Consider the following 14,386-nt stretch of genomic DNA (forward strand, 5'->3'; position numbering starts at 1 on the left):
ATTCCTACAGGACTCCAAGTTACAGCATAGGACGACTCAGAATGCATGAGGATGTAGTGATTTAATCACAGTAAAACTGCCCTCTGACTAAACAAACCCCTTGAGTAGCATTACTTAAATCTCTAGGCTAACACACACCAGAACATTCCAAGTTTTCCATTCTGCTCTCCTATAAATGGAGTTTGAACATTTCTTCGTTCATTGTAAATTAGTACAGTAAAGTTCAACAGTTTCTGGCACCATGATTTTTAAGGGAAACTTTGAAAAACAAGGGCTTCCATAATGAATAATGAATAAATAATGAATGTATTTGTTTGCTTACTATCCATGCAAACTTGGGAAAAGGGAAGAAAGGTATAAAGCTTTACAGGTGACTTCACAAGGAGGGAAGAAAGCATATTTTCTGTCCCATGTTAAATGTTTTGATAAAACTAACAAGTGAAAGTGTCCAGCTTTCCATCACTGTTTAGAAATTTGATCAGTGATTTTTGGAACGTAAAACCACCTGCTTCCCACATCCTGGATTTCTTTTCTCAAAAGCACAGAAGCTGATACATAAGTTCTATCACTGACACATCCAAGGCAAGTTTAGTATATTGATCTTTGCTCAAGTGCATGATCCATAATTGGTTTAGGAATAATTGGTTTCATTAAAATATACCCATTTGTGACTTCTCTATGTAGTGAAAATAAGACACAAAACATGTGTTAAATGTTAAAAAAAAAAAAAAGAACAAAACCAGTCTCTTCATTTCTGAAAAATAAATAACTCAACCTTCTTTAATCCTAAAAATATACCTTTAGAGATATACATCTTTATTATATCTAGAATTAGTAAGTTATACTGAGGCAACATTTGCCTAGCCTAGCACTCCATTAAGGCATTGTTCATGTGCAAGACCCAGATACCCATACATATATTGTTTAACTGAATTAACGCATTCATGTTAATTAAATTCCTTTTTCAAATCGCAAAACCAAAAATGTTCATTAACAAAGTTACCAAACATGAAATATTTCCCAAAGAGATTGAATGAAATGCAATTAACTAGCACCTAAGTAACACATTTTTTTTATATTAGATCACTTTTTCACAATCAGATCACTGAAAGAACTCCTCCAAGTTCAAAATCAAGAATGTTTATGAAGAATAACAAGTTCTTCAAAGGCCTAAGACTAAAAAATAATATGACTGACTGTGACAGAGGCAGATAAAGTACCAACTACCACAATTAAAAGGATCAAAACCATTGCATGATGAATAATTCCTTTTTGTATTGATGTTACTTGAAAAGCTGATAAATATATATATATGTGACCAGAATGTATATACTTGATACATTTATGGGAAGTTTTGAAAAAGAAAGAAAATAATGAAACTGTACCAGTAATAGTATTTCACATCCATTTTTCAGAAATATAAATGAGAACACAAGGCGTGTAATGCTCAATCATAATACAGATCGCTAAGATTGCTAATCATATTTAACATCGGAATTCTACATACTACTAAATGGAAATTTGTATTGAATTCAATAGCAAAATTCCCATTGACTTTAACAGAGTCAAGATTTTACTCTTGGTCATAGCACAAATCACTTTATGATTTATAATCAGAACAGTTACTTTCCATAGAACACAAATGAGGAAACACTACCAGTATAATCACAATTCCTGTCAAAGAAAAAAAAAATTGTATCTCAGCATACTCCTGAATGTGATCAGAATCTGGACTGTATGGCTTGGACCATTTCTTTCTCCAAATATACACAGGGTCCAGGGTCACAAGGTTGTCCTGGGAAATGTCATATATAGTGAAGAAATTCCCACAAGCATATCTGTTCGAAGGACTCAGAGCAATAATAATATGGAAGTTCCCTCTCCTACTTGTACATCAATGGGAAAATATTTACTTGTCAATAACGTTATCCATTTGCTTTGTTTCATTCTCATTTAGGTTCTGCACATTTAAGCAAGAGAGGTCCACAACTGGAAGTTGTTTCGAACTTCTCACTTCTTGAAATATTAGTGGAGTGTTTATTGGGACTTTGGAGAAGCTGTTCAGGATGCTGTGCATGTTTGGAAGCTGACCCATATCTTCATTCACAGCTTTGACACAAGAGCACAGAACCTTGAGGGGAGGGTGGAAAGGGGAAGGCAGCATTGCCAGGAATGGTAATTCTGAAAGGTATGAGATGAAATACTGAGTTTTTCTTTGGGCAGCCTTCTTTTAGGCATGAACTTCTTATAGTTGCTGGTTCTCTGGATGCTGGGGGTAAATTATGCCACTACACACAAAAAAATATATAAAAGTTATGAGCTTTTTGTTTATAGGAAGAAAATTCCCTCACACCATAAAAAGGGATCTCTTCATTTCATAGAGAGATCAGTGCCTCATAGAAGGCTAGAATTAAGGCAAAGGCAGGCCTGTGTACACAGAGAGTGGCTCCATGTTTCCCCACTTCTAAACAATAATGAATTATCTTAAATAAAGCCCTGCTCCTGTAGTTTCTTGAGTGGGGGCTTCCACTCAAGTTAGCAAGACCTTTCAGTAATGAGATTTGCTTGCTAGGAATAGGGCCCAAGAAATGTTTATATATTCTATATATATGTCTATATGTATTTGCACACACACACACACACACACATGTACATATATACACACACACAAGCATGCACACACAGAGATTTATAAATATATGTATATATTTACATATGCAAAGAGACAAGATTGAAAACCATGTCAGACTTGGAGTGTTATCCACTTGTCAGAACCATTTAAACTACTATCTACACAGTACATATTGAAACTCAACTTTAAGACTTTTTATTTTTATGTACAGTTCATTTTCTTCCTCTGGAAATAAAATATCTAAATACAGACAGACTGTAATGTTGTATATGTATAGCTTTCAACAATACTTTAGCTGAATAAATGCTTTGTACATAGTTCTGTCTTTTAATGGAGTTTACAGCTACATTGATAAAATGGATTCCTCATTTCCTTGATTGTTTTTAACCAATAACAAGCAGAGAGACAATTACAAGTTAATATTAATAAGCAGCTCAAATAACACCGGTTAAATTATATACAATACAAACCATTCATACAAATGAAGACTAGGATATTGAATTTGTTACAATATTTTGTAATAAAGATAAGACAGCCACTTATAACTTACATGTCCTCCGCCAGGCATTTTCCTTCTTAGAGATCAGTTGGAGAGTTTTTAAGTAGCTTAGCTGGCCTAAACTCAACCAGGTTTAAAGAATCAGAGCTTAAAGAGTCAGAGAAACATGAAACCAGAATGTCTGCCCACATGTAAATTCCAAATGTTTGCCCATCTTTACTAGTAACAGGCTCACTCTGTGGAAAAAGAGCCACGTAACACTACCTCGAATGTGCCTACTGTATGCTGGAAAAAAGTCACGATGCTTTGCTGTGTTCATATAATAAGGAATACTGAACTTTAGACACACATTTTTCCCATTTTAACAAGTATTTACTCCTACAGTATTATTTACCAGTACAGCTACTCCAAGCAGTAGAACGCATGAGTGGGGATTATTGATTGGCGTGTACTCAAAGCACTTTCAAAGAGATTTCCATAACAGTCTGCGTTAGAAACCATTTTCTGTCTAGTTAATCCATTTTGCTTGATGATAGGTTATCCTGAAACCTCGGATATCAGACAATGAAAGCTCTCTTAACAGGAATCTCAACAGATGTGAGCTGAAAAGAGTGTGTGTCTCTGTGTATGTGTATGGTTTTATTTCAAATCCATAGTGATTTACAACTAGATTGATACATGGAGCTGACTGGGCAAAAATTACATTAGACTGTTTTCCACTAACATATTTGCAGCCATTTGACATCAGCAGCAGCAGGTAGACACATTCCAGGCAATAGATGTGGCCTTCCTCCTTGAGGTTACAGCCCTGTCATACGACCTCTTTTATTCCCCAGGCTTCAGTCTCAGACACGTGTTGGTCCTCACCCTGATGGGAAGTAGGGTGTGTCACTGTGGTAGTTGTAATCAGGACACACCTTCTGTACTAGTTTATAATCTGTACTATAAAAGGAAATGTAAATACAGATTACTTTAAAGGGCTTGGAGCAGAGCCATGACACGTGGCTCTGGGTCTGCTCCTGATAACAGGTTTTTGAAGGGTCATAGTTGCAGAGTGTGTTCTTGGTAGCCTTGTCAACCTTTTCGTACTCGATTCGACAGTTAAAGGACTTGGAATCTTTGGCATCAATCACCGTCTGTTGTGCCAAGTCAAATTCCACTATTTTTGTAGGGGGCACTAGGCTCACAGATACATTCCCTTGACCAGTGGAGTTATGCCTGAAGTAAACACTAAACGTCCCATTGCCATGGTCAACGATTTTCCCTGTTATTAACAGATTTAGCTTCACAGTCTTGATGTTGGAATGAAAATCGCCCCAGCCAAACATTTTCTTAAATTTCCCAGTCTTGACGATGGGCCGTCTCTTTGCTCTGGGCCGAGGCTCTTGCAGATCTGTGGAGTTCCTCAGCCAGTCCCAGAGATCTTGCTCAGAATAAGTTTCTGGGGCATCGTACCGCAGGTCCAAATCTGTATCATTTTCCTTTCCACGAAAAGTCTGTGACAGCAGTCGGCTGATGGACAAGTCTTTGCTACTTTCTGTCCATATGTGCTTTAGTGTGGATTTGGAGCTTCCTGATTTTAGAAGTTCTGTTTTTCCTCCATTTGTCAAATTTGCACAGGTAACCTGGAAAAAAAAGAAGGGAAGAAGAAAGAAAGGATATATTGAGATGTGTAATGAAAAACCCATCATTCGCACCAAAATGATCAGACTTCAAAATCATAGGGATTTTTTTTTGAGAAATTAAATTGTATCTCTGCACTCAGTAAAACAAAACAGAAATGTCTATTTTCCTCTTCTTTCCAAGTAGCTGTTACTTAATTCTCCTTTGCCAGTCTTTTACACTGGCCTTCAGATTTAATCCCAGCTATTCACTTTATTGTTCAGCCTGAAAGCTGCTTCTGTTACGATGCCTGTAAGTGATAATTATGTAATGAAGTACTGCAAAAACTAAGGTACAAAGCCATGTCATCCTTCAGTCTGTATGTGGCTTTCACTGGCCATTTCTCATCTCAGAGTGAAGTATTCTTGCTTGAATGTTCTCTCCGCAAAGACTGTGTCTTCCACCATCACAGTCACATTCATTTATTTTTGCTGCCTCTGGAGTCCACTGTCAGGGTGCTGTCTTCGTGGTGCCAGCCTGACCATGCACAGAGTCCATGTCATTATAGATCTAATAATAGTAATATAATTTCCCTACTCCTTTTATGAGTACACATTGGTCTGTGTTCTTGACTGGGACCTTCAGTCACAACTACAATATAAATAACAGAATAATGAAAATTTTAATGAGTTTTGCGTGGACAGCTGTACACACTCTGTGCTGTACCTCAATTAATGCAAGAGGAGTCACAGGTTTTTCTTACAGTCCCTGACAGATTAGCTACTGATTTGCCTTTTCTGAATCTAGTATGACACACATTTTCTCCGTCTTCACTTCTTTTTTCACATCTTTCTCCCCAAATCCAAAAGTGATCTGTGCAAGACAGAAAACCATTTGTGTATTTACAAAAAAAATAGGGCCACCTATTATTGGTAATAAAGAAGTAATAATAAAACAATCCAGCAAAATCACATTTAAAAAAAGATAAGCTCTTGCACCGAGTTCCTACAAAATCATAAACTTCAGACATAGTTTTTCAAGAATTCAGTGTTAGAGCAATTTATCTTATTTATATTTTTTCTCTTTGCCTTAATTGTGTGGAAAACAGAGAACAGATGCAGCCTCGCAGCTGTCTAACATGCAGCACTGGTAGAGAGCTCTGACGGAGCGTAGCAGGGAGGGCTGGAATTGGCAGGGGGCAGCGGGTGGATGTGAAGAACAGCACCCTTAGTCCCATTCCCCCTAAAAATTTGCACCAGGCACACTGTCACATTTTGTAACATTTGGACTCCTCTGAAGAGGCCATCAAGTTATAATTTCCCTTTTCATGGCTATGTAGGAGATTCTGAATATGCCTGTTTTATTCCTCTGTGTTCTGGCACTGATTTATGTGCTCCTATCATACGTGCAGTTATACCTTTCTCTTCACTTAAAAATGAATTCAATGTATTCCCAACCCAGGAAACCCGTTGGAAACCAGCTAGTATTTAAATCATGGCCCCTCCCTGCTGGTACAACTGGAGGTATATGTCACAGAGGATATCTATCACAGCATGGCCTTTTCATTTCCTAACAATCATGGAATTGAAGCATGCTTTCATTAACTTCAATACTTTTTCAAGGTCAGTTGAAGACACATACATAAAATCAGTCTAAATTGTCTTAATACACTGATCACATAGGAGGTATGCCCCCAGCCTTTTACAGTAAACAAATAGGTAAATAAATCTGTCACATCCCAGACTATACCTCCCCAGTGCATTTCAGGTTGGTGGGCCAGTAAGGGTAATAGATAAAAGATGGGTTTTATTTAGGATTGTGCAAAGGAGATGACTTCTTCCTCCTTTGAATGGAAGGAAGGATTAAAACACAAAACAGCATTTTGATACCCAGTTTGTAGCTGCATCTTAGCATCAACACAGTGAGCCAGGAGAGAAGCTGTAATGAAATGCACTGATGGTGCACTGGTTAATGAAGCAGCAATGAAGATGTCACAGGGAGAGAGAAAGAGACTCAGAATATAATTTTGCTGTGGCATATGGGGAAGGAGTGCAAAATAAGAAAAGAAATGTGGTTAAAAGGAAAAATGTGCCTGTCTAGCATGAATCTGTCAACCTGCTATGAATCTAAGCAGTTAGCTAGCAGAACTAGAATACCTGCAATCTGTAGGTAGGATACAGATTGCTTACCACTATATTTTTCTTTGCTCACAGCTTGTTTTTTCCTTTGTTTTCCCTTCTTCATCCGATGATTTACATTTTGTAGGATTACACTACGAGTTTCATGTAACAAGATGTAACGGTACAAAAACCTTTCAAAGAGAAAGTTTCTTTTTTCAGAGGTATAAAACTGAACACTCAGGAAAGGAAGCAGGTATTTTCTGAAATAGTTGCTGACTGATCCATTACACGTGTTTTTTTGAAAGCCAGTATATTTTATGGAAATGGATGATTCAGATTCCATGCATGCTATACTGCTTCATACCTGATCTAACAAATACAATTGATTGTTACTGTCATCGATTTTGTAATACCTGAAAGACCTCTGGTCATGCAGTTAGCCCCGAGATCTCTGTTTGTGATTTTCAGTGAGGGTAACTGGCTGCATTCATGATTAAACGCCTGAACCTGCCCTCCCTGGTCAAGTGTCTGTGTAAGCACTAGAAAAAACAGCCCACAAGGGTTAATAAAAAAGCTCTAGAGTTCATAGTTCTTCACTAACATTTTCCAGCCAACTGCTTTTTCATATACTGTTAGTATACTATGTGCTATAGAAAGTAGCTATATGTTTCCTCAGAGACTCGCACACCCAATAATACAGAGCATTGCTGTGTAATAGAATTTCTGCAAATGCAGCAGTTATTTTCACATGAACTAATCCACAATTTTCTTCGTCTCCCTTCCAATGACAAGGCTGTAATAATACAAGAAAGATCATGCAAATACATGAGATTTTGCACTCAGTAGTGGGAAAACTAGCTTACTGAAACATAGAACTATTTTAGCGGTGCATGAAAAAAAAAGAGCCAATTTAAAATGGCTAATGGAGAGCTAAAACACTGAGCATTCTGTGGTGGTTTTTTTGTCCTCTTCCCTGAGTATATTTACACATAATTCAGAAACTTGCATACTCTACCTTATCAATTAGTTCACTATAACCAGAGTTGTCTTCTTTTCCACAGCCAAGTGCCACTCCTAGACAAAATATTGAAAAGTTTGGCCCACTTGTACTGGTCCTGGCTAGGATAGAGTTAATTTTCTTCATAGCAGCTCATACGGTGCTGTGGTTTAGATTTTTGACCAGAACACTGATAACACACTAATGTTCTACCTCTTGCTGAACACTGTTTGCACAGCATCAAGGCCCTTTCTGTTTCTTTCTCAGCCCCCCCAAGTGAATATACTGGGGGGGTGGGGGTACACAATAGATGGGGAAGGGACACAACTGAGTAGATGACCTGAACTGACCAAAGAGGTATTCCATACCATATAACATCATGCTCAGCAGTTAAAAGGAAAAGAGGGAGGTTTAGGGAGGGTTAGCCATCTTTTGCTCAAGAAATGGCTGGGTGTCACTCTACCCAGGGTGGGTGGTGAGCACTGCTTTTGCATCAGTTGTTTTGTTTTGTTTTCTTCTCTCTTCTTCCACTTATCCTTCACTTTTTTATTTTTTTATCTTGACCCCCAAGTTTTCTTGCTTTTTTCCTTCCTTTCCTCTTCCTCTGTACCACTGGGGAAGGGGAGAAGTAAGCGAGCAGCTGTGTGGTGCTGAGCCAGCCACTGGGGTTAATCCACACCACCCCTACAGTGTAATATATCAATGTTGCAAAAGGGCTGAGGAGGGGGATTTCCTCCGTGACTGCATACCTAGAAGTGGTTTTGAGTTATTATGATGTCAGCAGTGTCCACACAGAACAGTAGTAAGGAACAAAAAGATTTAGAAATGCTTATCCAATGCTCCAAATGTCAGTGGAAAAGCACTCAGTAAGCACAGCAGACCGCCCTTTGATTCTGGTCTTGTACTTTTAATGGAAAGTACAAATTTCCACTACCTGGTAAAGTTTACTGATATCGAAAAGGTACAAGGAGCTGACTGCCTGGTAACTCTTTTCCAATAAATAATGATGAATTGTTATTCCATTTCTTCTTCTGCTTCCAGGAAGGAGCAAAGACAATGGTTTCACTAGGCACAGTATCCTAAAGCATCATTAAAAAAGACACAGGAATTGATCTGTAATTCAGTTTTTACTTCATTAAAATAGAATACTCCATTCATTCTGTATCCTCTTTTTTGAGGGTGAAGAATTTTTTACGATGATATTTAACATCATTAAGTGTATTTTAATGAATATGTGTAGTTTCAGTTAGGACTTCCTAAAGGATGGGCAGTTTATTTGTCTCAGAAATTTTCGAGCTTGCTTTCAGGACACTGAGCCCGGAATGCTTTGTCAGGTCAAACCTGAACATTTGGAGCTGAGAAAACAAAGTTGGAAAGGGATCTTGGGAAGCCATGAGGGCCTCAGGTGGTGGTTTAGGCCCTCTTTTCAGCATAAAATCAACCACAGGTATATTAACATTAATTTAAGACTGAACAATTTGAGATTAAAAAAAAATAGTCATTCAAAGAGGTACAGAATGCCTCTTGATTTCTCACTCTTTTCCTTTTATTCTAGCTCCATTACAGTTCATTACCTATAATTACAGTATTGGTTTAGAAATTATGTATTTATTCTTCCAAATGTGTGACTACTTGAGGGCAAATGAAAATGTAAACAAACAATCTAATACTCAAGGTAGAAAATCTCTCTCTTCAGGTAAATAACTAATCAAAACCAAGATCGTTTTTGCTGGCATAGCGCTATAAGAATTTGGCAGCACTGTGTTTGCATATGCTCTGTATACAAGGATTCAGAATTTTCTTTCCTCGGTCAGATATCTCAGATGCAGCATGAGTAGGAAAATACTGGTGGACATAACTGTAAACTGGACTATTATTAAGGCAGGACAGCACTCAGAAAATTTTACCTGGATCCAGTTTCCCCACATTAATCCTGTTTATGTAATGGGTGGAGGAAAACCTGGACCTCGTTTACTGTGCTACTTCGATCAATTTTTCTTCCTATACCTGTTTACAGAGTGTACAAAGTTACTGCTGGCATGGAAATATTTTATTAAGTAAATAATTTCCAGACAAGTCAAGGCCAATATTCCACAGAAATTTGACCATAAGCAAAGAAACTAAGAATGAAAGTTAATGGAGACAGGATTATAATGGGTAGTGGGCGTGGTGTATATGTGTGTGTAAAACAGAGAAAACAATTGCACCTATTACAAACCAATACTTCAGAAAGAGAGGACAAACATGGAAAACCATACACATTAATATTTCACATAGACTACATGACATGGAAAGAATAAGCATGTGGATTGGTCCATCAAAAAATGCAAACTCAGATGAATCTGAAAAGTGGAATAGTAAATCCTGACCTACTGCGTCAAATGTGAACACAAAGCGGCTATCCAGGACCAAACCAAATACTCATTTAGAAAAATGTGTTGTCTCCAATATCAGCTCTAAGAGATGCCTGGGGAAGAGCAAGAACATAGCAAGCATATGATAGTCCCCTAATTTCTTCCCAGGTGTCATATTTCTAGTTTCCTCTGCTAGATATAGTTTCTGTATGTTTTCCATTTCAGTAACTTTCAGTAGTCTGCTCCTCTGTGCATTTGTCCACTCTCCCCTGACCCTTTGTAAACTTTTAACCTCCATAACATCCTTTAGCAATGAGTTCCCCAGCTCTATTCTCTCTGTTTGTTTTCAACCTGGCTCCTAATGCCTTCTTTGGAGAACCCTTTGTTCTCCAGATGGAAAATTCAGTCTCTATCCACATTTCCCATGCTACACTTTGCTGCTACACTATACAGATTTATTCTACAAATATCAACGAGTGGAAAATTTGATGATTTCTAGCTACATAAAGAAGCCTACTTCTAGACCACCAGTACAAGCTTCAGCTATATCTATTCACAGTGATAAACAAATATTGATCACTTCTCCTGCCTTAAGTATCAGCCTCCTGGGTCACACAAATAATTCCTTGCACTGAAGCCATTCCGTACCTTTGAGTTTCTTTTGTTTCCTTCTCTAAGCGTCCTCAGTTCTACTCTCAGTTCTGTCTTTAAGATGAGGAGCACAGAATGGCATACAATATTCAAGATGTGGCAGAACCATGGTCTTTTATGGTGGAGAATGGCCTTCTATTATTTGTTCATTCTTTTTTTCTCTGCTAATTCATAACATTTTATTTTATTTTGATCACTAATGAGCACTGAACCGATGCTTGCGTGGAACTGTCATATACCCAAAACCTCATTCCTATTTATATATGAAGCTGGGATTTTTTTTTCCCCATGTGTTACGTTATTACATTTATTACTACAGAATTTCATTCCTTAATTTACTGCCTCTTTGCTAATTCTGATAAGATCTTTTTTCCATTCCTCACCATTGCTCTTTCTACTCTGAAATATTTTGTTTCATCAACAAACTTTCTCACTCACCTTTCCCAGGTCATTTACAAATATATTGAACAGCACGGGTCCTTGTACAGAGCCCTGCAGAATTCATATGGTGACCTCTTTCCATTACCAACCATAGAGAAAGAAGCATCTGAAGTTTTTAACAATATTTTGTAAAGTAATCACTTGGGATCATTCACTTAAGCAAAAAAAAAAAAAAAATTTTTTTTTTTGTCACACAGACAAAAGACACTGTCTTTAAGTTAGGATATTGAACTTAGTTTTTGTGTAGATCTCCTTAGGATTCATAAAAATCAGCTTAATACTATCGTCAGCTGTGCTCAGCTCAGCTTTAAATTCTGTATTTTTCTTGTTTTAATCCATAAACTATTGTGCTTGTTTCAAATGGCCCTTGTTAGAAAAAAAAAATGTAGCTACCTGAGCTTTTCTCATTATTCACTCAACAGAGGTTATGCAAGACCAGAAGCTGATATAAATTCAGCTGACAACAGCTGATATAAATTCAGTGAAATTTAACATCATTGAAATTAGAGTGCCTATATAAGTTGATATCTGTTTGAGATCTGACTAAGAATTAAAGACTAATTAGAACATTTGTATCCACAGAAAGATGAGGGCACTAATAAAACAGTAGAGCCACTGCTTTGTTTAGAGACATTATAATTCTTAGTGGCTGTTGATCATAAAATATTAAGATATTGCAGTGGGCTGTTTTGCAAAAGAAAAATAACTAGCACAAGTTACTGTTTTACAGTGCTCTTCTACACAATGTAAGTTGCCTGTTATAAATAAGTCTGAAAACTAGCAAGTCTCAAATAACTTTCAGGAAATGCAAAGGTGATAAAACACTTTCAGTGGTTAGTTTCCAATGAGAATACTTAACAACTACCATGTGAAATTTAGCTTTAGAGTCTCCTCTCCCTTGCATTCATGTTGACTGTGGGCTAAGCTGTGATGCTGCCACAAGCCCTGTGAATAACAACAGAATGGTGAAAGAAAGTGGTGGCTTGCCACCACATATTAGGAAAGAGAACATGTTCTGTGCCAGCCCAGTCCATGATGTAGGGTAGGAATCCCCTCACTGATCACCTCACTCAACTGGAATGCAGCTTTTCAGTCTAAACTATCAGTCTAGGCTTATTCCATAATCAATAGAGGGAGAGAAACAGAATGAACAACGTCCTCTATCTCCCGTAGCTATTGATGAATCTTCAAGGACTGAATGAATGCTCTTCATCTAGACGCCTAAGGGTAAGCAAGAAAAATCTGACCTATGGTGCAGAGTTTGCCCTGGAGACAACGCCATGGAGAGAACACAAAGGCTACAAGCTGGAAGCAGGACAATGATTGGTCTATCAAAACGCTTTCTGAAATGATCTAGTCATGTTCAAGTTCACTGCTCCCTGTACATCTGCAAGCACACTCAAGCTTGTGCAGCGTTACTCATACAGCAAGATGTGCAGACTTGCTAGTGTTGCTCCTGCTTTCTTTTAGATATAAGAAATTTCCCATATGGAGGTTTCTTTTCAGAAACAGTGTAGATTTGTACTGTTCTGTTATCTTTTGGGTTTGATTTAATCATATAAATAATTTTCACAGGTATTTAGGATCTGAAAAACAAGTCTTCTTGAGCCTGATTTGTACACTAGTGACTAAAAAACACCTGGTTAGTAAGCAGGCTTTAAAAAATTGTTTAGTCTTCTAAAGATACAGATAGGCACTTGAAATCTATCAGACTTAGGCTGCTGGAGACATTTCTTCAGGAAGCAGTGCCATACCTGATACTTTTCTCTTTCTCTTTCTCTGCTTCACTCTGCCAGTGCTGCCCTCTCAGCTGTGGCAGTACAGCTCTTTGTAAGAACGTATGGCTTTCTTTTTCCTTTCACAAACTTCCAGAGTGGAAATCAGACTTAGAATTAAACACCCAGGCTCCTCTAAGTGCCTGGAGAAAGCTGGGAACTTTGAACCAGTAACCAAAACCACACGTCCATGGCAGGAAGCCATGAAAAGCCATCCATAAGAAATGTTCCACCCTTTTCCTGGAAATCAGGGGTGAAGACAGGCACTGCTGACACTCTTATCTTTCAAAGAAGGAATCTCATTGTTTTTCCTTCAAAAAGGTAGCTCCCAGAGAAAAAAGAAGTGATTACAAGTGACAATTTAATCTAAGACTGTGAAAACGTTAGCACGTCAAACCAAAAGTCTATCTAGTTCGGCACAATGAATCCAACAATGACTGTAAGTTTATTTTTTCAAAGAATCCAAAATCAGGGAAAGAATATAAAACTTCTACAGAAAGTCTTTCCCATCTTCAAACCTTTGCAGATCAAGGACTTCTTAGGCTAGATTTGCTGCTATGAATTTAATAACCTTCGACAAATATCAATTGGAAGCGCATGCCTGTCTCTGAAACTTCCAGCATCTGAAACACCCTGCGACCAGTAGTTCTCTTAACATCAGACTTTCTGAGGAACTCTCCCCTCCTGATTGTTTGAGCAAGTCACTTCCTAGCTCCATTTGATGCCACCTAAATTCTTGTCCAGCCTGCCACAACAAAATCTAGCATAGCAGCAGTATTTTTCCTGTGGGGTCCAGGCAGAAGCCTGGTACCTGGATGCTCAGGCCGAGCAGAGCTGTAAGAGTTTATGGCTGGCACTAGAGGAGCTTCCAGGCCAAAAAAAAAAGGCAGCTCAAATGGTCGTAGTCAAGGGGCAGTGTAAACCTGTGTTTCTGGAATATGTAGGAAATGTATGGACTCTTTTGGTCCAATTTATGGGCCAAATCCTGACCCCCCACTCAAGTCAATTATAAAAATCCCAGAGGAGGCAGAAGGATGAACATAGTGTGGTATTATGTAGTTTGTTTTCATTTTCTTGCCTAGTTAAGGCAGAATGGAAGGCATTTGGTTTGTAAAACATCATTTCTCTTTCAATTTAGAACCATATAATAGTCTGTGAACTGAAGGACCAAATGAGTTACAATACACTGTGAAAATCTTCACATTACAATTTTACAGCTTTCTGCTTTTTGCCTTAGAAGTGCAGGAATTCAGCCCAAATATTTCTAATGGTGGAGATGCAAGTGAATTTATAAAGATTTGAGAAAGGATTGAAA

At 37.9% G+C, this 14,386-nt stretch overlaps 1 protein-coding gene across 2 annotated transcripts in view; it reads right to left on the reverse strand.

Moving 5' to 3' along the window:
- Positions 1 to 2,804: 2,804 nt before the first annotated feature.
- Positions 2,805 to 14,386, reverse strand: part of NXPH1 (neurexophilin 1) — a 146,127-nt gene continuing 134,545 nt past the window's right edge. For both annotated transcript variants that reach the window (XM_054816167.1, XM_054816166.1), the window contains exon 3: positions 2,805 to 4,756. In XM_054816167.1, the coding sequence (XP_054672142.1) occupies positions 3,995 to 4,756 (762 nt within the window). In that variant the 3' untranslated portion in view covers positions 2,805 to 3,994. The remainder of the gene's footprint in view (positions 4,757 to 14,386) is intronic.

Source organism: Grus americana, chromosome 2, assembly GCF_028858705.1.
Source record: "Grus americana isolate bGruAme1 chromosome 2, bGruAme1.mat, whole genome shotgun sequence".
Lineage (NCBI taxonomy): Eukaryota > Metazoa > Chordata > Aves > Gruiformes > Gruidae > Grus > Grus americana.